Here is a 26,547-nt window from a genome sequence, read left to right on the forward strand (position 1 = left end):
CAAAACAAACATTTAAGGAGAAAATAACTCAGGAAAATGAAATAAGTATTACCATTACATTCACAATACTCACTGTGAGCCTCTTTTCCAAATAGAAAGACGAATCATAATGTAAACAGGATTAAGCTTTAAACATCCTTTCATCAGGTTTCCTTAGGTTTGCAACAGTTTCATTTCATTGAAAAAATAAGGAATTTTAAAGCATTTATGGCAACAAAACACACATGACCATGAGTAAAGGACCAAACACTGAAATACAAAGTATTTATGATTATGGGTGCATTGACAAAACATTACAGGGTTTACAAAGCAAAGTAAAGTTATACATTTTCTATTAGAGAAAGAGTATGTGCACAACAGTCTTGATATTTTACTTTGGTGAACTGGAAAGTAGTGAAACTTGGCAAAGCGACCCACCAAATCTGTCTATTTAGAACCTAAATTTATGAGAAGAATTGTCAAATATCGTCACATATTCCAGGCATAATACTCTTGAAGGAGAAACTAAGAATGTTTTGACCTTTTTTTCCTGTTCATTTTGACTCTTCATTGGCCACATAAATTAACTGCATGTATTACATCTATTGAGCTCTCAGAGAGGGTGTCACTAAATAACTGATTTCAGTTTCCAGAAAACTTTGACTTCCTTACACCCCAAGAATTTTCTTTTTGTTTAAATATTTCAGATGCATTCTTCTCTCAAATGTATTAGATATTTGCCTTTTTAAAACATGGATTCCAAATAAGATTCAGTGTTTCATCAATAACTCAAGAGTTCCAATTATGAACATTAATAACATTCTATTAAAATAGTGATAATGTCAAGGTTTACTCTTATGTGAAAGGTTTTAACCTCCACACAATATGTTTCCCAGAAACTGGTGTCTATTTTGAGAAGCTTTTTTTTCTTGGTCAACTTTTTATCATTTTATGGTCACTATCCTACCAATCAGGTAGTCAAGTGTCACTTCTAGTTTGTGTTAATGTTAATTTTCTCTGTTGTGTCTTCCTATTTTTCTATATTTATTTTTTCTATTGTTCTATCTTGCTTATGTTTTGTTCCCAATCAGTGTATTTGGAAACTAGAAATCATCATTGTGAAAATTGTATTTGTGGAATTATGTTTCTAGAATTAATAGTTAAGTAGGCCCTCTTATAATTAAAGAGCATGAGTTCAACACATGGAAGGATTTATTGTTTTTGTTCATTATTCTAATATCTCATGTAAAACATATTTATGAGGGGAAATTAACTCTAGATATTAACCTAAAGAAGGTTACATTTGTTTCTCATATAGTCTAAAGATATCCATTTTGCTACCCCAGAGACATTTTGTCGTTTTCCTTGTTTTCTATAATGATCTAGGGAGGTAACATGTCTAATAACTGAATTCCAAATTGAGTAACAATTATACAAAAGCCAATTTAGTTTAGTTTGGTAATCAAAATTAAAAGTATTAGGTGGTAAACAATAAGACTATAAAAGAAAAAGTAGCTGATTGTTTAAATACATTTGCTTATAAGAAAATAGAATAATTTTGGTCCATGAGACTCACAAACATCAGTGACAATGAGGCAATATACTTTTTGTGTAAACTAATTGTTGGAGCTATTTAAAAAGCGCAAAATCCATCATTGATAGAAAATAGCAGCTAAGAATAAAATAACTTAAAATCAGTTTAAATAATAAATTGTTGCTGCAACTTTTAATCAATTACTCCTGAAGTCTTTATTAAAATTTATGTTTCTTAGAACTACCTATATTTAAAATGTTTTTGTCCATCATCTCAGGTTCCACATTTGAAAGATTTTCTCACATTTACAGTTTCATATTGTGACTTGGCTTAAGAGGTAAAGTTAGAGATATTTCAGAAATTTGGGTTTATAAATTCCTTAACTTGCTTTCTATTTCCCATGATTTTAGAACAGTGTTTCTCAAACTTTATGGTGACTGAGAATCCCCTAGAAACTTGTTTAAAATGTGGAGTTATGGGATTTTTTTTTTTCAGGAATTCTGATTCAGTAGGCCAAATAGGGCTCGGAAATCTGAATTTTAAACAAGTATCTTTGTGATTCTGGTTCATGTAAATTATTGTCTTCAGTTAATGAGCTGTAAGTTACTGATAAGTAAGAAGTGCTCATGGTAATCAATTAGAGACAATATATCCTATATAGGACATTAGCCCATGTTTCACTATCAAATCCATATTCACTATTTATAAAGCATTCAGAAAGCATTATTGATATTTTATTCAAAGGAATTACAAGCACTGAAAATAATATTTAAGATAATAAATATTTGAAGGGGTAGACCTATAGATTCCCTAAATCCAGACTGTATAACGAAATCTATTTTTATTCTGTTGCTTGTTCTTCTGTATTGAGTAAAAGAATTGTTTTTGCTGTGAATCAAATCACAGAAGTCCCGTTTTTCTTACATATGTACTTAAAATCTTTCTCTGCTTAACTTTAGAGCAACCATCTAAACCTGAAATTGTAAGCAAAGCACTGTTTCTCGAAACAGAGCAGCTAAAAAAGGTAAGAATTGTTTTTGATTAATACCTTTATTTAGCCAGTGTTGTAAGTGCCTTCTTCTGACCTTACATTCCAAGACAAGTAAGAAAGGCTTTTCTCTTGTGGAGATGACAGTGTTGCAGCTACCAATCAGAAATTATGCTCAAGGCACAGAGGGTACAACATGCTCACAGTCTCAGGTGACCATGGGGACATCAAGGAAGGTGGGGTCATTTCTGAAAAGAGGAGTCTTTCTTATTTGAATTAGTGGATTGTTTAATAGAAGGATGAAGCCAATTAGCATGATTCGTGCCTGTAAGCCCAGCAGTTTGGGAGGTTAAGGTGGGAGGATCACTTGAGCCCAGGAATGTACAGCATGGCAAGACCTTGTTTATAAAAAATATTTAAAAGTTAGCTGGGCATAGCGGTACATGCCTGTGGTCCCAGCTGCTTGGTAGGCTGATGCTTGGTAGGGAGGATTGCTTAAGCCTAGGAGGTCAAAGCTGCAGTGAGCCATGTTTGCACCATTGCATTCCATTGTGGACGACAGAGTCAGACCCTGTGTAGAAGAAATATATAGAGAGAATGATGAAAGATGAATAGATTTTCACAAAGCCAAAGGTAGAAATGGCTTTCCAACAATATGAAATAATAGGATGAGAAACAGAACGGTGTGTTTGGGAAACAGCAAATTTTGGCATTGATGAAACTGGGTGCCAAGACAGAAAACAAGAAAGGATAGAGATGAATCTGGAGAGGCAAAGAAAAGTTAGATCATGACAAATCTTATATACTAAATAGGGAGTTTGGACTTTATTCTGTTGGCAAATTACGCTACTGAAAGATTGAAGTAAAGAGGTGAGATCAGATTCGAACAACACATTAGCAGATATGTGAAGGGAAGCTGTATTAAAGTGGGGGACAAAGTTGGAGTTCCATATTGAATAATAATGTAACTAAAATACCAAAGTTTTCCTTTGTTGGGAGATGGAAAAGCAAGTCCTACATTCTTTGTGTCATATTAAATTTTACTGCATAAAATTATATGATGAATACCAAATATTAAAGTTAAAATACATTTAAAGAAAGTGAGGGGAATTATAGAGCATGATAATATATATCCTCTTGAAATATATGTAGTATGAAACTGGAGACACAGCCCCATTTTAACACCAAATTATTCTTCCGTATGAAGATCTATGATTCATGGTAATAGTCAGTGTTAATAGAGTAATGTTATTTGGTTAATGTTAAAAATGAATAGTGTCAAAATGAATTTGGCAATGCTTTCAAATGAATGTGATTTTATAATAGTGACACCATCTATTGCACATTTAAAAATCGTCAAAAGTATATTTTCAAATAAATTGTTAAAAAGGTCTTAAAAAGACATTGTTTTTATACCAGAGAGCATGTATTCAGTCTTTTGTCAGTGTTGGAAAATAAACGGGTCAAGAAACCCTTGGAATAACTCTGCATTGCCTGAGTTTCTGGAGTTTCCAAATTGACAGCCCCTGATTGAACCAAGGTAATAACATTGCCTTTTTATTTTGCAGTTGGGTGACTGCATTTCAGAAGACAGTTATCCAGATGGCAATATCACATGGTACAGGAATGGAAAAGTGCTACATCCCCTTGAAGGAGGTGGGTGTGAGGGCAGGGGGACAGGGAGTACATTCAGAGGACCTGTTCTGACTTTCTTTGTTCTAGGTATTCTTTAAACCAGTGGTCTCCAACCTTTTTGGCACCAGGAACTGGTTTCATGGAAGACAATTTTTCTTTGGATCAGGGTCGGGGGATGGTTTCAGGGTGATTTACAGGCATTAGGTTTATTGTGTACTTTATTTCTATTATTATTACATAGTGATATATAACAAAATAATTATGCAACTCACCATAATGTAGAATCAGTGAGAGCCCAGAGCTTGTTTTTCTGGAACTAGACAGTCCCATCTAGGGGTGATGGGACACAGTGACAGATCATCAGGCATCAGATTCTCATAACAACCTAGATCCCTCATATGTGCAGTTCACAGCAGGATTTGCATTCCTATAAGAACCTAATTCCACAACTGATCTGACAGGAGGAGGAGCTCAGTCAGTAATGTGAGCCATGGGGAGTGGCTGTAAATACAAAAGAAGCTTCTTGTGGTTGCCCACCGCTCACCTCCTGCTGTTTGGACCCATACCAGTCCTGGAGGTTGGAGACCCCCGCTTTAAACTATTCAAGATCTAAATATGTTGCCCTCTTTTGAGCTATGACTCTTATGCTCTGTTACTTTAAGTATGTACTAAATTAATACGTGATTTTTTAAACATAATTTTCAGCCCTTGTACAGAAGAATCAAGAGCAGAGAAAATAATTTCTGTATATGGCATGATCTAGAAGTTAATTAAGTGAGTGGGAAAAGGGATTCCAGGATTCTATTTCTGTGTCTCTGATTCACGGTTTTGAAACGACATCTAACCTCACTACATGTCAATTTTCTCTCCTGCTGAATACAGTTAGAAGGAAAAAAACACTTCTCAAAGGTGTGGTGCTGTTTTGTTAAGGATTGTGATTGTCAGATGAAAGACCCTATCATCAGTGTTCTTTATTTTCTTCAGCGGTGGTCATAATTTTTAAAAAGGAAATGGACCCAGTGACTCAGCTCTATACCATGACTTCCACCCTGGAGTACAAGACAACCAAGGCTGACATACAAATGCCATTCACCTGCTCGGTGACATATTATGGACCATCTGGCCAGAAAACAATTCATTCTGAACAGGCAGTATTTGATATTTACTGTAAGTAATTCAGTATATAATTATGCTATTTAATGTGTTCGATATAATATTCAAATGCTATTAATCTTTGAGGTCCCAATCCAATTACTCTTTGAATTCTGCTTCCAATCTGCACCCCAAATTGATGGCACCCAAATAATCTCTTCCTCTTTAGGAGACCATAGCATGAATAAACATTTATCCATCCTATAATATCTTTCACTCTCTACATTTTCTCTATGAGTGTCTCTTCTGAATTCCACTACACACTAAGTTCTTTAAAGATAAGATCTATAACTTATCATTTTCTGGATGAATGACAGACAAATATAGACTTTAACTGGCTTTCTAAATAAGAGATTACCATTTTAATGAAGAAATTTATTTTAATAATGAGATCAATTGCATAAGTTTGATAGGATGTTGTATTACAAGACATTTTACTTAACTAAATTGTGTATTTGAAACAGAGTATTTGTCTACAAAGGAATCTTCATGGTCATCTGTTCTAACTTCATTATTTTAGTTAGTAAAGTGAGGCACAGAGTCTTGCCCTAAATTAGCTGTAGATATTAGAATAGAGTCTTTTTCTCCATTGCTGTGCTTTCCTTGTAAGACAGGTGCCAAGATAATCTAATGATTAGGAGCAAAAATTCTGGAATTCTAGTCCCAGCATTATCAATTACCATTTCTTGAAAAGTAGCTTAATTACTCTACATCTCAGTTTTCTTACTTTGAAATGGGAAAAATATAATACCTAACTGATAGTGTTGTTATAGAGAGTAAGTGAAATCACAAATCAAAAATAGCATGCTACATCACACATTAAATTGTCATTATTAAGTACTTTATTATTATTATTATATGGTCATTATCACAATATAAACATAGAGCTGAAGATATTTGGGGGAAAATGCAATAAAGGATTTTCTTCTTATTATTAATTTATCTAAAATTTTTGTGATACTGGCATGTGTTCTACAGTGACCTAGCACTTCTACATCTATTTTAGAGAAAAGCTAGGAATGCCTGCTGAGCCTTTTGAAAGAATCACCTCACCTACATTTCTTTTTTTGGTTCCCTAGGGCACAATATCTTATATGAGAACAAAAGTGAAATTCTTCCAAAGTTGCCCTAATATTAAAAGGTAGTTTTGCCTTAAACTTGGGAAATAAGTTTCAACTTGATTTAAACCCAAGAAATTAGTATTTCATTATGTATAGCTTATCTAAAATCAAACTTTTTTAGGTGAAGGCAGAATTCTTTCTTTCTTTTTTTTTTTTTTTTTTTTTGTGTGTGTGTGCGAGACATAGTCTCACTCTGTTGCCCAGGCCAGAGTGCAGTGGCGTAATCTCAGCTTACTGCAACCTCCACCTCTTGAATTCAAGTGCTTCTCCTGCCTCAGCCTCCCAAGTAGCTGGGATTAGAAGCGCATGCCACCACACCCTGCTGATTTTTGTATTTTTAGTAGAGGTGGGGTTCCACCATGTTGGCCAGGTTGGTCTCGAACTCCTGACCTCAGGTGATCTGCCCACCTCAGCCTCCCAAAGTACTGGGATTACAGGTGGGTGTGAGCCACCAAGCCCGGCCCAGAATTCTTTCTGTTAGAAATATTCAACTGGAAATAAACCATATTAGTGTAAGTGTAGGTGTACAACACAGGAGAGAACATCAAGATAAGTAATAAGAATTGGGAAATTGGCTTCAGAAAGAACAGAAATATCTGTGAGTGTGAGGTATGCAGAGTTGGGTAGACAGAGAAGTTCTTGGATGGATGCGAAGAAAATGATTTTATCATGCTGGCTGTGTAAGGTGCACTTGGCATGGCTTTGAAGAAGCCACTGTGGGCTTCATGGTGAAAACACGAAGCACGAAGAAGCAGTTTAAGACAGCCCTCACATTCAAGGAGTGTACTACTCCAGTAGAGAAACAAGACACCTACATCAGAAGGAAATTGCCAATGCAAGGTTGTAAGGGTAAAAGTCTTAGGAACTCAGTATTAAGAGTCTTGAGGGCTCAGGTGCCCAAGGACAGTGGTTCTCAAACTGTAGTGTAAATCAGAAGAACATGAAGGACTTGTTAGAGCACAGATTACTGCACCCTGGCCTTGAGTGTCTGATTTAGTGGGTATAGGACGGTGATTGACACTCTGCATTTGTAACAAATTCCCTGATGGTGCTAATGCTGCTGATCTGAGGACTACGAGTGGAAAACCACTGCTCTAGGCAGACTTCAGAGAACAGAAGAAGAGCGCTAAATGGAAAGGAGAGACGAGTCCATTTCAAGAAAAAAAAAAATTGGCCAATTCATCTTGAGAAAGCTTGAGAAAAATGCACCAGTCCACTCCTTTCTTACCCTATTCAATCAGTAACGAGGTTTTAGAGAATCTAGCTCTTTAATCTTTGTTTTGATCTGATTTCTGCCTTCTGACACTGCCTATGTTTATGCCACCATTCCTCATTGCCTCTATTCCTGCGATGGATTTCAAAGTAGTATTTTTCCAATGAATTGCAAAATAGTATTTCTCTTGTCTGCCCACCATTCTCTGTTCACCCCCAAATAAACTGCCCTCCAAACTGCTGCCAGAAATATTTTTCTAAAACACAAATGTGATAAAAACTTCTCAGTGACTCCCCAGAGCTCTCAGATTAATATCCTTCCCCCTCCCCCAATTGCAGTATGCCTTGAGTTCGTTTTAGCCATGGTCCTACAGTATGTCTCAACCCTCATCACTGCTGTATCCACTGTGGTCTGTTCTACTTTCCAGATTCCTTCTGTAGAGTAATACTTACATGCCTATGCATATGCTGTCATTTTCCCACCTTCATCATTTAGCAAACACCCATTTATGTGTCAAAACCCAGCTCCAGGATCAGTTCCTCCAGGAAGCTTCCTAGTCTCATGTAATGATAGCTACCAGGATCCCTATGCTTGTGTCATATGCAGGTTTTATGTGGTCATACTCTTAATTATTAAGTTTGGTGTCTTTACAAATAGAGGAAACGTTCATTGAGGCAGGGTTTTCAACTTCATAATTCCAGCACTTAAGGCTTGCACAATATAGATGCCAAACAAATGAATAAATGAAGAAGGACTGTAGGATAAATAAATACATGAAAAGAAAATTTCAGCAGACAGTTTTGGTTATTTTGTAGGGGTTTATGTAGCAGAGTAAGAGAGAAGACTCTCACTTGAGCTGGGTTCAAGCCAAATTGTGGATACCAGGCTAAGGAATTTTTATTTTTAATCTTCATATGTTGGGAATGTGTAGCAGATTTTGGGTATCATTGTAATATTCAAAGCGCTACTTCAGAAAACTGATTCAGAGGAAATATATATGAAAGGATCAAAAGGAAGGAGACTCAAGGTGAGGAACCAAGTGAAATTTGATGGCATTGCTTCAAGTGTAGGTTAATTAGGACATGGACTAGGGAAGTGTTAGTGAGAATAGAAGGGGAGAATCAGACCCAAAATATATTGTAAAGTATTAATCATCAAGACATGGTGACTGAATGGATAAGAGAGGGCAAAGGAGAAAGCCAGGGTAATGGGCAAAATGATGATTTACTAATGGGCAGAGTAAAATTCAAAGTCAGGGGCAAACGCAGAGCAAGGGATCATTAATTCTGAGGTAAACACGTTAGTGGACATGCAGAGAGTTACTGTCAAAACACAAATGTGTTACATTAACCCTTTGATGACCCTCTAATACAAAGCGGAGCCTATTGAAAAGGGAACACAGAGAAGCGGAGTTTTAAAATAGAGAATGAAGTCAGAGATTGCCATCCCTGGCTGTTCTGTTGTGTCAGCCTTGATCAGAGATGTGCCACAGTGACATGCCACAGGCCAAACATGAGCCCTAGTCAGAGAAGGGCCAAGTAAGAAAAGCAAGAGAGGCCCGGAAACGGAAGGTCAGCAGGGCACCAAAACCAGATTTTATTTACTTTTCAACCTCACCGGAAACTGCTGGTTAGGAAACTACTTCAGGCAAATCCAGAAAAACAAATAAGAAATGTATTAAATCAATCACCGTTTAACCTCAGAATATACTGGACAAGTATTCAGAGATGCCCAAGCATAGAGAAAAGGCAAAGAAACAATCTATAACAAACTTCTAAGTTTTTTTATCTGCACTTTATCTATAGAAAGGTAAATGACCGCAAGAGATAGAACAAAGCCTCCAAAAGTATAACTTACTCATTTCACTTGTTAGCTAATAAAAAAAATAGGTTTTCATAGATAATTTTTAGTGCCACCAGTTTGGAAATATATACACATGCCTCAATAATTATTAAGTCTTGTGGAAAACATTCTATGAAACATACCTTTGCATTATATGATTTCAAAATTTATTATTCATTGTATTATCCAGCAACATAACAAATGGATAGGTTAGTGGATCATTTCTAACTACCAGCACCACTTCATTTTATTTCCTGTTTGCTAGATATGGTTCACCGTATCCAGCATTTAATTTCATTAGCATTCTACTATTGAGTGCTGAAGCATACCCTTTAGCCCTATTTTCTCCATAAATTTGACCAAAATGGAATGAAAGTTGCATCTTGGCTCCAATGAACAGGACAAAATTACAATACATTTACAGTCCTGTTGATTGTGTCAAGGGTGTCCCTCAGTTCATAGGATTCATCTTTTTTTAAGCAGATCTTCTCTCCTGCATGCCGAAATCCTCACTGGTGTTGTTTAGCTCATGTCTCCTCTTTTTATTTCATATGAAGTATTATTATGCAATATGAGTACAGTGGTATCTAATAGCTTTAGCTATTTGCTAGCTGATTTTTGTCCTTCCAAACTATAAGATTCATATAATATATAATTAAATTTCCCTATAATAAAGCCATGCAGTTTGATTGTTCCTATGGTCTTTTATACATAAAATAATTACCACCATTCCTACCTCAGTTAAAGACATTTTGCTAAGAAGAAATTGATTTTTATGTAACAGGGTTTCTTTGTAGTTGGCCCTAAGATTAGTACTTGTATAGCAAGTAGCTATTAGCTTCAATCCTTCTATAAAAAGGTATATTTAAGCAATTACCATTACTAGCTTCTTGAGAAAATTATGTATAATTTAGTCATTTACATTGTATGCACAGAGTAATTCGGTACTTGACAAAAATGGTTAACTTGTGTCTGTAACTCTTACAGATCCTACAGAGCAGGTGACAATACAAGTGCTGCCACCAAAAAATGCCATCAAAGAAGGGGATAACATCACTCTTAAATGCTTAGGGAATGGCAACCCTCCCCCAGAGGAATTTTTGTTTTACTTACCAGTAAGTGCTTAAGTATTACTTCAGTTGGATGACTATCATTTTTCCTGTTGTTTGACTTCTACGTGGATAGATTAAGTGAGAAAAAATGTTATTGCTGGAGACAAGAGACGCCACCTATAAAATGTCACGTGGAAGCTTTTTCTGCACCTGCCACTGTTCTTGCCTTTTTTCTCAATGCTGAGAGATTTCAAGGACAAAGAGAAAAAAAAGCCAACCACGGGAAACCATAATTGCAAAAACTTAAAGTTTAATTATCCAAATAAACTTTAAGAATCTGCTCCTCAGAAGCAGATAACTACAAAATGAAAACTGATGACAGTGAATGAACTGATGTGGATTCTAAATCTGCCCACAACATTGCCCCGAACACACCTCTAACCCTCTGAAGTAGGGATAGTTCTGTTGCACGTTATATTTAGGATAATGCTATGGCTCTTTTTTGGTCATTATGTATAATCTTGAAATGCCATTTCCTCAACTTTTCTCCATATCATAGCTGAAGGAAATGATATGCATAGAGGATACTTTGGAAAATTCCTCTCGGATGTGCTCTGCATGTCATAAAGATCTGGAAGCAGACAAGGAGAGAGCTCTCTCTGAGGATGCCTGTTTGCTCTCCCATATCTTTGTGTTTGACATCACTTTCACATTGAGGGAAGCCATAATGCAACTCAATACTGCATTTACTGCAGGGTTGTGCTTACAAATTTCATCTACCACAGTACTCAATAGTATTTAAGAATGTCATTCACTACATTATTCAGAAGACTAGTATAAGTAATTTCTTTATGCTGACAGAAAACTTTGTTTCTCCTAATGAATTAATTGCTGTTTTTGTTTCCTTTGCAAAGGAAAATTTAAAACTAATTAGGTTTCTGCTTTGGCTATCGGGGATGACAGAGTCAAATTTGTGTCTCAGTTTTAGCAATAATACCTGCTGAATATCTTTCTTTGTTAACTTATATTATTCCTACATCATCTATATTTTTCCTAGTCTTAATTTCTTAATTTCTTTTTTCTTTCGTCATTTTCTTTTTTTTCTTCTCCTCTCTCTCTTCCTTTCCCCTTTCATTCTTTCTTATTCTTCTCATTTCATCCTTTCTTCCTTTTTACTTTCCTTCCTTCCTTCTTTCTTTCCTTCCTTTTATGTTTTTTCTTTTAATCTGGATATATAGCGTATTTCCTTTTAAGCTGCCTCAAATATTTTTGTCAAATTACATAAGGCATAAATATAAAAATAAAACATTGGACTTTTTAAAAATGCCCTTGAAACTTGAGCAAAAGCCATGCTGTCAATAAAATAAAAGTCATCAATAGAAAATAAATCAGCTCTCAAATTCCTTAGATCCAAAATATTAATTATTTGCCCGGGAATCAGATGTTGGTAACACAAACTGTACTCTTTTTGTGTGATCAGTGAAACACATTCCCTTTTTTATCTTACTTGATAAAATGCTATCTTCATCAAGAAATACAACTGTTCTCATTGTAGCGACCAAGTATAATCATCTGACATTTTGCCTCTATCAAAAGGGACAGCCCGAAGGAATAAGAAGCTCAAATACTTACACACTGACAGATGTGAGGCGCAATGCAACAGGAGACTACAAGTGTTCCCTGATAGACAAAAAAAGCATGATTGCTTCAACAGCCATCACAGTTCACTGTAAGTCACCTATTTCTTCATCAGCAGCTTCACCTCAAAGGCTTCTAATAGCTTAATGTAGCTATCTTTTCAAATAAACTGCACGTATATCTTTCTTAAATAACTCGGTTGCATTAGATGCAGTAGAGAGAGAGAGCATCAGGATAAGCTCAACTTTGTCCAGATTTGTACTGCAATATTGAAACCTTGCATGGCTCTGATAACCGCAACTTTTGGCAGTGGTACATCTCCATCTTCTTTCTAAGTGTCTTCAATTTGTGGTGTCAATGAACAATATTCATATAGGTCTTAAAGAAACAACTCTGTATATTTTAAGAAAACATTTCCATGTTCTTGAAGTGCACCAGCTTTGCAGTTGACCCAGCATTATCATTTGTGTTACAGAATAAATTTAACACCCAAACTCAGGCAATACAAAGTTACTACAGACTCAGTTTTGGGAACAGGAAGTAGAGATCATTAGAAGTTACTTATTGGCTGAATGTACTCTGTATAGAGGGGTAGGAAATTTCTGGAAACAGAACCTCTTGAAAATCACTGTGGACATAACTTTTTAACTTTTAATTTGCTTTTGATCTCCAAATGCTCCAAAAGTTATATTTGCCTCGGTGTAACAGAAAAAGACACATGTAAATACCAGACATTTAACTTGAGTTCTTCATGACAGTCCATATTATTGATGTACCTGATGAATCATGGAAACGGTAAACTAATTCATACCACACCCTGGTGACACTAGAATTCAGAGTGCTTTAAGCAAATGTCAGTCTTGCTTAGAGGTATAGTACAAACTTCCTAATAAGTCCTTTGCACTCAACAGTACCATTAATAAGGTTTCCTCTAGACATCATCCACTACAATCCCACTGAGTATAAAGAGACTTTAGAAATTGTCTTGAGTACATAGTTCTAACTCTTTCATTTGACTCATAATACTTTAAAAACATGTGGGATATGAGCTAAATTTTTGAGAGAGATACAGGGGGGTGCATTGGGGAATAAAGCAACCACATGGTTGCTTCTGATTGTCTGATGTTGGGAGTGCTCCCTTGAGAGCCCTGTAAAAATAGTGGACTGTTATGTTCACAGCTGGGCCATTTCTCCATTTACTCCTTGCTTATGTTGCTTGGGTTTGAATGTGTCTACCATCAGGGGCTAGTTACAGAGAAAGCAGTAGCTTCCAGTATAACAATATTATCCAGTCCTGTTTCATGAAAATAAAATAATGAAGAAAGAGAATATAGCCAGCAGGTAGAACCATATGTGGAATAGCTCTCTATTATCATTGCTCATGATGTCTTTGGGCCAATAATCAATAATCTAGTGCCTTAGAGATGGTGTGATGTGCTTATTTTTAAGAGATGCAAGGTACACAGGTCTCTAAAAGAAGAGGGCTCTTATTTACTTTACTTGTAGATAAGGCAGGGGAGGATAGATGGCAGACTGACAAAGCAAAAGACTTGGTTGCAGCCATATAGTGCCTACGTGTTTGGCTGTGATGGGGGAAAATTAAACAAAAGTGTGTAAAAGCTTAATTGGATTTTAGTGCATTTAATTAGATTTAAATGCATCTTGGTTTTGACAGGTAGACTCTAACACTGGGTTTTAACTCTATTGCTGACTCTGTTCCTCCTCAAAAGCTGAAAAAAAGTATTTCAAGTAAATCAACATCTGATTCTAAATTATATGGAAACATAAAAATCCTATTTTTACCCACTTATCTTTGATTGCTTGCTTATTTTCCAAAAACAAGATTTGTTTCCTTTTCAAACATGTCTAAAGGAAGTGTGGGTAGAGAAGCGCCAACCCATTCTTGCACATGTTTGCAGAATAGGCTGCTCATCAAGTCTCACAGCCTACAAATTCCTAGTTGCTGATGAAAGTCACTGTTTCCCTGCCAATATATGCACACATAGAGTCTTCATCAGAGCTTTCAAAGTCCATCATTGTCCTGTAAAGTTGTTTATCTCCTCTCTGGAAAATTAGCTATCCAGCTAACAAAAACTTCTAACTCATCCAGAATAAAATTTTCATCTAAATACAATTCACCCAAATATTCCAAGGAAACTCCACTTTTCTACATGTTGGTACATGGTTTAATATTAATGAGAAATTGAGAAAGCATGCTCCTTCCCTTCATTCATTCAATAGTAATGTTTGAGAGTCTACCATGTGTCAGCCACTGTGGATATATCAGTGACAAACCAAGTCACAATCACTACCCTCATGGTGCTTTCAGTCTGATAGGAGAGACGAACTTTAAAAATGATGTTGCAGTCAACAAGTTGCAATTATGACATGTTAAACCAAGGAGAAACTTGGAGTGTAATGGCAAGTCTTCATACTGTAGAACAAAGACACAACTCCTAGTGTGGCAAGCATGGTCCTCTTCAGTCTGGTCTCAATGAATTGTATGAGTTTAACTTCCATGAGTTGTCACCACTTATACCCAATTACTCACCATTACAAAATCTGCCAAGCTTTCTCATCTCTTTGCCTTTGCTTATGTGACCAAAGTTTTCCTTACATCTTCCCCTATCAAAGTCCTTCTCAACCATCAGAGGCCACGAACATATAGTGTTCCCTTTACAAAGCCTTTATTACTGCTTTGAAACCCAGTTTGGCTCTGTTCTCCCTACTTCCATTAAGTCTTCATTTGCACCTCTGTTTCTAGCCTGCCTTTCGTCTTTCAACAAATATTTATTGAACTCCAAATCAGTGTCAGGTTTGCTACTAGGTGCTGATTTTATGGGCTGTGTGTTATAGTCAGCATAGTACCTCTACCTCATTGACTTATAAGGTCATTATTTATCTCTGCATCTCTCATCAGTGCTTGGGACATAGTAGCTGTACAATAAATACTTGTTCAATTGAGTTGGAATTTTCTCGTACACATCAGACTATGACAGTAAGATTTTTATAAAAATTGTTTTCCATCAACTGGATGAGAAATGGAATAGCACTTTTTAAAAATATCTGCTGCTATAGTAAATTCTCTCTGAAGAAACACAACTACTATCTCATGGTTTTTCAGTTTATCACCTGCTGTCTAAAGATGCTTGATTTTCCAAAATTTATGCCTTACTGTCTCTTTATATAATATTTACCTAGTCATCATCTTTATTTTCTTCCAGAAGTGACTTAAGATTTTTTTTCTTAAGGTGATAGGCCCTAAGGGAATATTTATATCCCCTCAAAATATCAATCATGTTAACTGCAAATAAATGGATAATCAATTAGATTGACCATTCTCTTGTCTAAACTAGTCTCAAGGCTGGCTTGAAAAACTAGGCTAATCATGCTGTAGTCCAATTATTTTAGTCATATAAATCAGTTCTGAATGTTCAAATGCAGTTAGAAGAAATTTATTTTCTTTCATCTTTTCTTCTCCAAAATATTTTGGCTATCTTACATTTCAGAGTTAGCACTTTGAACAGATTTTCTGCTTCACAGATTTGGATTTGTCCTTAAACCCAAGTGGAGAAGTGACCAGACAGATTGGTGATGCCCTACCCGTGTCATGCACAATATCCGCTAGCAGAAATGCAACTGTGGTATGGATGAAAGTAAGTAATATTTTTGGTACTACCCCGCTGTTTGGTTTGATTTCTTTTTAGGTTTCTTATGCACTTTATATTGTATTCAAGTAGATATATTCATGGATGTATTTATATACCAGCTCTCTCTCTCTCTCTGTTTCTGATAAGAGAAATAAAATAACAATAAAATTTTAGAGGTGCTCAACACGGTGACATCCATAATTGGTGTTCTGAAACTTAGTTTGAGGTGTTATGTCAGTTATGTGTATATACTAACTATACACACACCACACGCATGTGTGCACATACAAACATAGTTATATACCACAGGGCTTAATAATTTGCAGTGTGTTTTTGCCCACATTATCCTTACATGATATTTACAACAACCTTATTATTTTCCCCACATTCTTCATATAAAGAAATTGAAGGGAAATAAATCAGAAAGCTCATAACTGACAGAGTAGAGACTCAAGGCCAGACCTTACTGAGTATAAATACTATGCTTTGATAAGACACCTTTTGTCTCTCTGCTGCTGAGACCACTCTTAAGTTTCTGAAAACAGGTTCCACTGGATCAAGAGCTCCTAGAAAGCAATCCCTTTTATCCCTGAGCTATAGTAGAATACCTGGAACATAGTAGGAGTTAATTCAGTATTCCCTGAACAAGTGCTTATACTCTTGTAATTGTCTGAAATGTAGGCCATTGGCTATCCTTTTAGAGTAAGGAAGTGTGACTGATAATTGGTGATTTGAGATAAGGTTATCACCAAAGGAAAAGGTTGTGACTGTGATCCCTCCACTTAAACCCTTGGCTAGTATATCCAAACTCCCAGTGCATTTGTTACCAGAGCATAACATGTGACAAGAACCCTTAACCCATGATGGGTTCAGAAAACACAAATACCATTTGAAATAGGAGTTGACAAGAATTACCTTTATAAGAAACTGTGGAGAAATATTTTTCTAGAGTTTCTTTTTGATGGAAATATATTGATGAAATTATTTTGTATTGCTTTACTGCCTGCCTTTTGATCCTTTTTAACACTCGATCCTCTGTTACTTGTTGTCTTACTCTGTGAGCTCAGTTTCTTATTGTACTCTCTTTCAGCCACAGCCTCATCACAACTTGTTCATTAAAATAAAGTGCCACTTCCTATGCTGCAATCTAGCATGATATGTTTGTAGTAATCAGTGATCACAAGGCTAGACAAGTTCTAGGCAACTAGACTAATTCATAATCATTTGAACACTCATTGCATGTTTTACTATAGGACTAGAGAAACTAAGTTTACTGTGGTTTAAACTGTTTGTACAATCAACTGCAATCACTGTTATGAATTAACTGTCATGAACAGCTCATGTATTCAAAATAGTGATGATCAGTATTCCCTGATTATTGGTTAGTTAATGGGGAGTGGGAAAAAATATCCTAATGGACAAAGACCACATAATCTTAGGATTGTGTCTAGTTGCCTGCTTAGGAGCATTTCAATTCCTGACATAATAGGATTATTTTCTGTATATCGAGCGATTTTTTAAAATTAAATGATACATTTCCTTTGTTCATAGAAATTGGAATAGAACGCTTTCCAAATTATAAATTCAGTAAATGAAAGAGCGTGAAATAAAAATCTGACATGTCTGACTCTAAAACAACAAAAGAAAAAGGAAATCTATTTTGAAAGCATCTGAAGTTAAGAAAAAGAAGTTTGCATTTATATTATTCCCAGAAGAATCATTTTAGGCTTAATTATTATCTAATAAATACACTGAGAATTTTAATTCTGCCACATGAGGTAATTTACTTTTTATTTAATCAGGATAACATCAGGCTTCGATCTAGCCCGTCATTTTCTAGTCTTCATTATCAGGATGCTGGAAACTATGTCTGCGAAACTGCTCTGCAGGAGGTTGAAGGACTAAAGAAAAGAGAGTCATTGACTCTCATTGTAGAAGGTAATAAAATTCTTGGGCACTAATTCAAATTGTTCTTTGAGAATTTTATACCTGGTTTCTTTTATGATCTCAGTTCAACGTCTTATTTTAATTGTAATATTTCAGGCAAACCTCAAATAAAAATGACAAAGAAAACTGATCCCAGTGGACTATCTAAAACAATAATCTGCCATGTGGAAGGTTTTCCAAAGCCAGCCATTCAATGGACAATTACTGGCAGTGGAAGCGTCATAAACCAAGCAAGTATTTGTCTTCTTGTTATATGCTGCACTTTGTCCAATGCATTTTTTTTTCTTCACGAACCTACCCTATAGGTTGGTTTGTTACCACATAAAATTTGCAGTGTGTAGGTTGGTTTGTTATCACATAGAATTTGCAGTACATGCTCAGAGGAAGCTTTTGCTAACTTCTTAATTTTCCCAGAGGAAGAACATGGCTCAAAGAGAAATTTTATCCCAGGGCCATGGAGAAGGGAAGAACCATTGTGTCATGATCAGTATCTGTTTTTAAAAGAATATAAATTAGGTATTACTTCATGATCATTCATTCCTAAAATTTGAGTGATTAAAACATTAAGATATACACTTTTCTGCAAAATAAGCTCATGCATCTCAGTATAAGTGAACTCTAATACTGTGCTCAACTTATGCACATTAAGGGGTGTTTCTTCTTAACACTATGTCCTCGTGTAGGAATGGTGGAGAGGAACACAGTTACTGCTTATGAATGTGTGTTCTGACATGCCTATGCAGTGCTAGGGCCAGAATAAGGCAAGCTACATATATAATGCCTAGGATGTGCCCTTCTGAACAAAAGGGTCATAAACCAGACCTTAATATTTGTACCTTTTTATTTTAGTAATAGTAAAGGGTTAAGGATTTGTTAACACTACCTGTTATTTTCTCTTACTATTAAGTCTTTGACCCTCCCCATAAAGGAAAAATGAGAATCTGGCCTACCACTAGGGATTCAGAACTGTAATCCCAGTAATTTGCCAATCTGCTTGGGTTGCTGACATACTTGCTAATTCCATTGTTCTCTACAACAGTCTTCATGTCTCCCTCTTCTCAGTATAATCTGTAAAGGCTTCTCAGAAGCACCCAGAGGTACCACTGGATTATTTAAATCTTCTGTGCTTCTCAGATTTTGACCCAGTTGAAATTTGAGAAGACATATATAAAGCAAAGAGCTGTAAATTAATTTTAAGTTAAAATCTCCACTCTTCCTCTGTCTAGGGAAGTTGGGCCACTGTCCCAGCTTACGCCATGCAGTTTTGCAGTGCAAAGTGGATGTTGGCTCTTTCAACTATAGGTGATGCATATATAGCTGCATAACTCTAGATATGGAAAGCCCTCAAAAGAGTAGGCACACTTGAAGTGAATGACTCCTGATTTGGTTAAGTGTGATGGGGACACACAGTAAGAAAGCGTATAAGAGGAGGCAAAGAAGCTCTGGGGTCCTCAAACCTAGGAAAATGCAGTTTTCTTGATTTGGAATAAAGACTTGAACCATCTAAATTGCTGACAATGTGCAGATCTATTTTTAGCATCAAAAATGGTGGTTTCTTTTCTACTCTATTGTTTTTGCTCTCTAGTTCAATTAAGTGATAAGTGCAGCAAAAAAGAACCTTTAGGTACTGGTAATACAGACATAGAAAACATAAACATAAGCAGACAGTAAATTTTTGAGTAATGAAAAGATATGAAGATTTAAAAGACCATCCTAGAAATGAGAAAATATATTTTGTAGAGTTTAAAGTAACAAAAACAAAGATTCAGTGAGAAAGTCAGATGAAAAATCCTAGTACGAAGTGAAAAAATAACAGGTGAATTTACTATGAGGATAAAAATAATAATGCCATCTTTCATTGTCAAGGAGAAAGATTGATTCTGGCCCACTGGGTGATATGTTATTTTTCTTGTTCTGGGTTTGTGCTGATGCATCCATAATCACAATTTTATTTGTTCCCTTCTCAGATACATGGTGAATCTGTTATTTTACAACTAGAAGATGTCTCTGCCCCTCCTCCACCCCAGCAACTAGAAGATAACCAAAACAGGAGAATAGCTCTTGTCCTCAAGGCACTTACCGTGTAGTTGAGGAGAAAGCAAACAATATAGAAAGAGAAAAATGTAGGGAATGAGTTCATAAGATGACCGAGAAAAGAGTGCAAGTACATTATTTGCCTCAACCTTGTTGGGTTTAGGAGTCAAATCCTAGGGATGAGATTAAAGTAAATTGTATTTTATATTTGAAGGAATTAAATGCAGTGATTAAACTCATTAACACCTCACAAACATCAGAGGGACAGCAATCACTGAAAAATCATCCATCCTCTGTATTTACAACAGAAAACTTTAGAAAAAAATGGTTTCATGTACCCATGAGCAAATTATACATACATACGTACTTTGATATAATGGTTTAAGATAAAGGAATTAATTCCCACAGTGAAGAACAGTGACTAAATTTATAAATAATTAAATCCATATATTTATTGGTGGAAACTTGGTGTTTAAATAGTCACCAATTAATTATTTTGAAACAAGTATCATCAGGCCAAAATGTTGACTAAACCTGAGATTCTATTTAAAAAGAAGAGTTTAATTAACTTAATTATTAGAATTCACAAAAGAAACATAAACAGAAATTTCATTATGGATTTACTAATCTTTGTAGATATTGGCATACATGGGTCTTGATCTATGATCTTACATAGCTTTTGAACACCAGAATGCTCTATAGAGCACCACGCCTATCCTATTACAGTCATCATTACTCTTTCCTATGCTTTTTAATCCATTTTGATTTCTAAACCTACCTTTTTTCTTCTTTTTCCAGACAGAGGAATCTCCTTATATCAATGGCAGGTATTATAGTAAAATTATCATTTCCCCTGAAGAGAATGTTACATTAACTTGCACAGCAGAAAACCAACTGGAGAGAACAGTAAACTCCTTGAATGTCTCTGCTAGTGAGTATTTTATTTCTGGCATTACAAAAGTAAGAAAATTTGAAGTTATTCTTCATTAGTTTAAAATCTTCAATTCCATCTTCCTGTACTGCATTATGGTAAGTTTTATTTATTTATTTTGCATTTGGTATCATCATCATAAGGTTATTTTTTCTTTTTTCCTGTCCATTCTTGTACTATCCTTGTCTTGACAGTTAAATCATTTCATGTTTTATGGGTCAGAGGCCTTATCCTGTACAGGAATAGTTCCCAAAAGCAACAGAGAACAAAAAATAAGTTTCTCTTATTTAATTCGTGTTTTATGTTCAGAGTGGAGATAATTCAAAGATCATCTTAAAACATTTTTGTAACAGTTTTAAATTTGGTAAATTTTTAATTCCCTTTGATCTATTATTTTGCCTTCTAATTCTTTGTGGTATTTATCCTACCCTTATGTTGTACTAGAATGCCACAAGCTTAAAGTCATTTAGCAAACTAGCAAGAGTGATTTTAGAATTCATGAATCTAGTTTACAAAATTGTTCCTTTTGTCATATCATATTTAAACGATAGCCAAAAATCAGATAAGTGAAACTATCTCAGAGAATGTGGAAAAATCTGTCGATGTTGAAATCAGGGTAATACATACATACCAACAACAGCTTCTTCAGAAAACAATTGTCATTTAATGTGAAATTAATTGTCCATAATCTTCAATTCTATAGTTGTTCCTATTGCTTTGTCAACCTTAAATCAGGACGGGCCTAGAATGAGGCTCAGTTCTGGACAGGATGCTAACTGACCTGCCAAACTTTTATTCTTCATTCAGTTGGAAACCTGTATATGACATTAGCAGGCTAGGACTACACCAGCTGGGAATTAGCAAGAGCTAGGAGAAAATAATCATCAAAAAATAATGGTCCCTCACAGATTATGACTGGAATATAAAGGCCTAATGGATTGACGGGAGAAAAGAACCAAACAAATTTAACTCTAAGATAGGAGCATTGACTTCTCAGAATGCAATTCAGTGAGTATTGATTTGTCCCACCTAGGAAGAGAACCTACCCTTTCTTCCTGAACACAAGTTTCTCTTTTTATGTTAACCCATTGAATGGTATGCTTCAGTTTTCTAGGCCTTGCAGTGACTTTATCAACATTTAATACAGTCGTTTTCAAATTCAGTGAGCACCTCCTGAGATGCCAATTTAGCATGTATGAGGAGAGGTCCGGGAATCTGCATTTTATCAAATGTCACTGGCAGTTCCGATGCATGCCCATGCACTTTGAAGTTTATTTATAGAGTTTAATATTAGATAATAATTCAACACAGTGGTAATTCTTAAAATGGACAAAGAGCATGGCATTATCAGAGTCATTTGGAGAGCTTTGCAAACATCATATATGTTGCTTCTTAATCTCAGAGGTATCCCCAGTTTTAACCTCTACTCCTACTACTTTGAGAACATCTCTAGTGGTAAGTCCTTGACACTGGAGGATGACAATGAATTCTCCTATATCGGGCAGGAAAGTTGAGAAAAGTTGATAAACATCACACTGTAGACTTCCTAGGTGCCGACTTGTTTCCCTAAAAAAAGAATGACTATTAAAAGGTGGTGGATAGTGGGAAAATCAATATGGATTTCAGATTAATTCTATAGGTCATCAGTTATGAAATTTTCTATGGTAGATTAATATCTTTGCAGTTGTAGCTCCTCTCCTTAAAACAAGATTAATTTCTTTGTAGGCAAGGTCATACTTTATTAAGTGTGATTTTTTTTTTTACTCTTAGCTATAGAATAGACATTTTATCTTTGAGTATTATTACATCATACTATAATGGTAAAGGTGACTTTCATATATCAACAAATTTTGTTTTTAATTTCATATTAACATTTTTCATTTCAGTAAGTATTCCAGAACACGATGAGGCAGACGAGATAAGTGGTAGGTACTATGCTGCCGACTCTTCTTCCTTGACTATCAGCTCAAGATTTATGAAGTGTCATGGTATAAGTAATTTTCTTAGCTGTCCACAATTTTGACTTGAATTAAAATAGCAAATCAGACAAGATAGTAAGAATGCTAAAATTTTACCCTTTAAAAATCACAAGTTTGCATGTTAATTACTGTAGTGAGCTTTAGTCATTTTTAATACAAAGTAATAACTAGATTGATTTTCTGAAAATCCTTGGCATTGTCTGTAATTGCATGGACTTTTCTTCTTTGTTGCAGATGAAAACAGAGAAAAGGTGAATGACCAGGCAAAACTAATTGTGGGAATCGTTGTTGGTCTCCTCCTTGCTGCCCTTGTTGCTGGTGTCGTCTACTGGCTGTACATGAAGAAGTCAAAGTGAGTTGTGGAAAAAAGATCTTCATCGTTCATTGACTTTCACTGGGAGAAAATACAATGTGCTAACTTTGCTCACTCCAGTCGTGCATATAATTTATACAATAAGGAAGATGTATCCCCATATCAGGTTGATTATATATTTTGTTTCAACTAATTTTGACTACACTGCCTTTGTCAGGGACGTGGCTTGGGATACTGTTTCACATGTGTCCCTTTATTTGTCTCAATCAATAGCCTGAATTCAATTATTTGATTTTTTCAGTGCTTGAGTGAATTTTTTAAAGCGTATACTTCCTAAAGGTCAACCACCATAGACCTTTTGGTTGAGGTTGGAGAAGATTCATTAAAAGTACCTAGTACATCTTGTAGGGACTGCCAGGTGTCTTTGCAGTGACACATCTGGCCAGCAATGAAACTGCTGCTGAGGTAGGAATATCTTATTGTTATTACTCCCATATTCTAGTTAGTTGACTTTGATCCATATAAGAGTCTATATCAGAGAAAAACATGTCATTATGTCAACTTGAGTTTTTAAAAATGGATTAGTCAAAGTACCAAGACTACTTTAAAAATGCTTTAGAGATGTTAAACATTATTAGTTACATGATATTACAGATAGTATGAACCTTACAAATTATCTAACAGTGGTTTATAAGGAAAATCCGATGAACCAACGAAGATTCTTAACATACACACATGTCTGATACTTATCATCATCTCACTCCCAACCCTAGATTCAGATACCATTGATAGGGGTGGGGTTCCAGCATTTGCACTTTTAAAAAGTTTCACTGGTGATTCTGTGGCATGCTGCCAGTTTCAAACATGGGTTTTAAACCACCTTATCTTATAAATGTGTAAATTAAGTTTTGCAATGGGATGTCTATAGCTAGTGGAACTTTGGACTTAATTTTATATTATGTCTGATATGTCCCCTTTAAAAAACTAAGAAAGTTGACTTAAAAGAGAATCAAAAGAAAAATCAGATTTAAATCAGGACCCATGATCTCACCTTGTAAAGATGCCAGTTCCAATGAAGCAATATTCAAATGGAGCTGCCATCCAAGGGAGGCAGAAGCTCTGAAATTTTGAAGTCACATAGCAGCATGAGCATGTATTGAGCTCATGTTCTCACAACACATCTATAAAGTACACACCATTATTATTCATATTTTACATTTGAAAAATCTGAGGCAGAGAATGGTTAAATGACTTGCCTAAGGTTACATAGTTTGTAGGGCACAGAATTGTTATTTGATTTAAGGCAGTGATGTTTTAGAATCTTTGTGTTGAAGGAATAGACCATACTTTCTCTCACTTGCTTTATTTTGTGCCACATTAGGCAGAAACATTTCTCCTGTTGTGTGTTGTCACTGATGCACACGATGTCCACTCTCACATGATGGCACAACACAACTGCTCCTCATCTTGGCCTTTCTCTCCTTAGTCTTAAGCAGCACACACCAATACTTGGTATACGAGTCAGGATTCTCCTGAGAATCAAACCAGTAGAGGGTGTGTGTGTGTGTGTACAAAGAAAGTTTTATTATAAGAAATTGACTGACATGATTACGGAGGCTGAGAAGTACCAAAATCTGCAGTCAGGAAGCTGGAGACACAGTAGAGTTAATGTGTAGTTCCAGTCTATGTCCAAAAGCCTGAGAACCAGGAAGGTGTAAGTTCCAGTCTGAAACCCACATGGGCTAAAACCCAGGAAGAACTAATGTTTCAGTCCCAGACTGGAAGCAAGAAAAAATGTTCCAGCTCAAGTGGTCAGGTAAGAAGTTCCCTCTTACTAAGCCTTTTTTGTTCCATTCATATCTTCATTGATTAAATGAGGCCCACCCACATAGACGAGGGCAATCTGCTTTACTTAGCCTACTGATTCGGTTCAAATGTGAATCTCACCCAGAGATACCCTCACAGACACAGCCAGAATAATGTTTGACCAAATGTCTGTGTACCACATGACCCAGTCAACTTGACACATAAAATTAACCACCACAGCTTGGTAACAAATATGTTCTTTTTCTCAATGAACATTTTACCTATAAACACTTCACATGGGTTTGTGTCCATGGCATCTGTAGAAAATTCGGAAAACCTGTGCTATATAAGTGAAAGGAAAAGCAAACAGTTGCCCAGAGGCAACATCCATTTTATAGAAGTTCTCCTTCTGTGTGTACAGGTTTCTTGATATTCAAATCTTATTCTCCCTTTATAATCCATGATAATTTACTCACAAATCCAACAGCTTGCGTTCTAGGGTATTTTCATTTTATTATGACTTCTGAATACTCCACAGTAATTTTACTTCTTAAAATAATGAAAATAAAATTTCCCTGTACCTTGAAAATTAGCTGGAAAAAAAAACTATAATTCTTTACATTAGGGTCAAATAAATGTTAAATTCTTGGAGCACCCCCAACATCAGTATCTCATCAGACACCATTTGTCCCTCTATGAATAAAATAAATTTGTGTGTGTGTATGTGTTCTTTCCTTTGTTTCTTCATGTGGTAACCCCAAATTAAAATGATGGATAAATATATGCTGGACACTGACTTCATGGTGTCTTTAGGTGAAAGCCTCAAGCATTTCCTTTAAAGTATTTCATTAAATTAAGCTCAACTTCTACCACCTGATCTGAACATTCATCTAAATAACTGTTACCTAATCGAAAAGTTCACCAACTCTGACAGAGTTGATATTATTGGTAATCAAAGTAATAAATTGCAATTCTCATCTGAAGCATCAAGGCTTTTTATTAAGAATTTGTGGAATACTTCAGATTTGCTGAGAGCTTTGCATTCCTGATTAGTTATTCCTTGCTTGTGCCTTCTGAAATAAGCCAGCATTTTTGGAATATGAATTAGTCTTCTTAACCCTTCAAGCTGCTCATGCAGAGTAAGTTCAGATTCATAATAAGATCTTTCAAGTTAAGAATGTCTAACGCCATTTTTGTGATACAGCTAGCAAAGCAGTGAAATTTTAGCAACATTTAGCTAAGTTCTTTGCATTGATAATTTTAAAAGTCATTGGAGAAAGATAAGAGAAACAATCTTTTATTTCTAGTAAAATTTAAGAGTACATTTGCTAATATACCTGGTGGCTATTTAGGCAGCATTCACTCCTTATTCCACTAATAGAAGCTAAATATTTTTATTATAATTTTCAAAAATGGAAAACTGGAGCAAGAAAGACTTGGCAATTGTGTTCTTTTCCCATTGTGAAATGACATATTCATTTAGGAGTAAGGACTCATGACTTTTTTGCTGCTTTAATCCATATAACTTCCCAATGGAAGTTTTTTGTTAAAAAAAACTGAAGGTGCTTTGATGACGAGAATAGATGACTCTGATTTTTTTCCATGTATTTAGGGTATTAACTATCAGAGTCAGGAAAAGGCATTAATTAGTCCACCCTATGTCTAGTTGTTTAACAGGTAGAAAAGCATTGAAGAACTAGAGATATTTCAGTGGTTACCTTCTACTATGTTTT

At 35.5% G+C, this 26,547-nt stretch overlaps 1 protein-coding gene across 2 annotated transcripts in view; it reads left to right on the forward strand.

The window, feature by feature from the left end:
* ALCAM (activated leukocyte cell adhesion molecule) overlaps positions 1–26,547 on the forward strand; it is a 209,620-nt gene that overhangs the window by 162,531 nt on the left and 20,542 nt on the right. Inside the window, exons 4-14 of one of the 2 annotated variants that reach the window (XM_055383240.2) lie at positions 2,473–2,537; positions 4,070–4,157; positions 5,121–5,303; positions 10,452–10,579; positions 12,113–12,245; positions 15,698–15,810; positions 17,607–17,742; positions 17,848–17,985; positions 20,588–20,716; positions 22,603–22,641; positions 22,930–23,047. In XM_055383240.2, the coding sequence (XP_055239215.1) occupies positions 2,473–2,537; positions 4,070–4,157; positions 5,121–5,303; positions 10,452–10,579; positions 12,113–12,245; positions 15,698–15,810; positions 17,607–17,742; positions 17,848–17,985; positions 20,588–20,716; positions 22,603–22,641; positions 22,930–23,047 (1,270 nt within the window). The remainder of the gene's footprint in view (positions 1–2,472; positions 2,538–4,069; positions 4,158–5,120; positions 5,304–10,451; positions 10,580–12,112; positions 12,246–15,697; positions 15,811–17,606; positions 17,743–17,847; positions 17,986–20,587; positions 20,717–22,602; positions 22,642–22,929; positions 23,048–26,547) is intronic. The other variant, XM_055383241.2, reaches the window with a different exon arrangement.

The sequence above is a fragment of the Gorilla gorilla genome, chromosome 2 (genome assembly GCF_029281585.2).
Source record: "Gorilla gorilla gorilla isolate KB3781 chromosome 2, NHGRI_mGorGor1-v2.1_pri, whole genome shotgun sequence".
NCBI classification, from domain to species: Eukaryota; Metazoa; Chordata; class Mammalia; order Primates; family Hominidae; genus Gorilla; species Gorilla gorilla.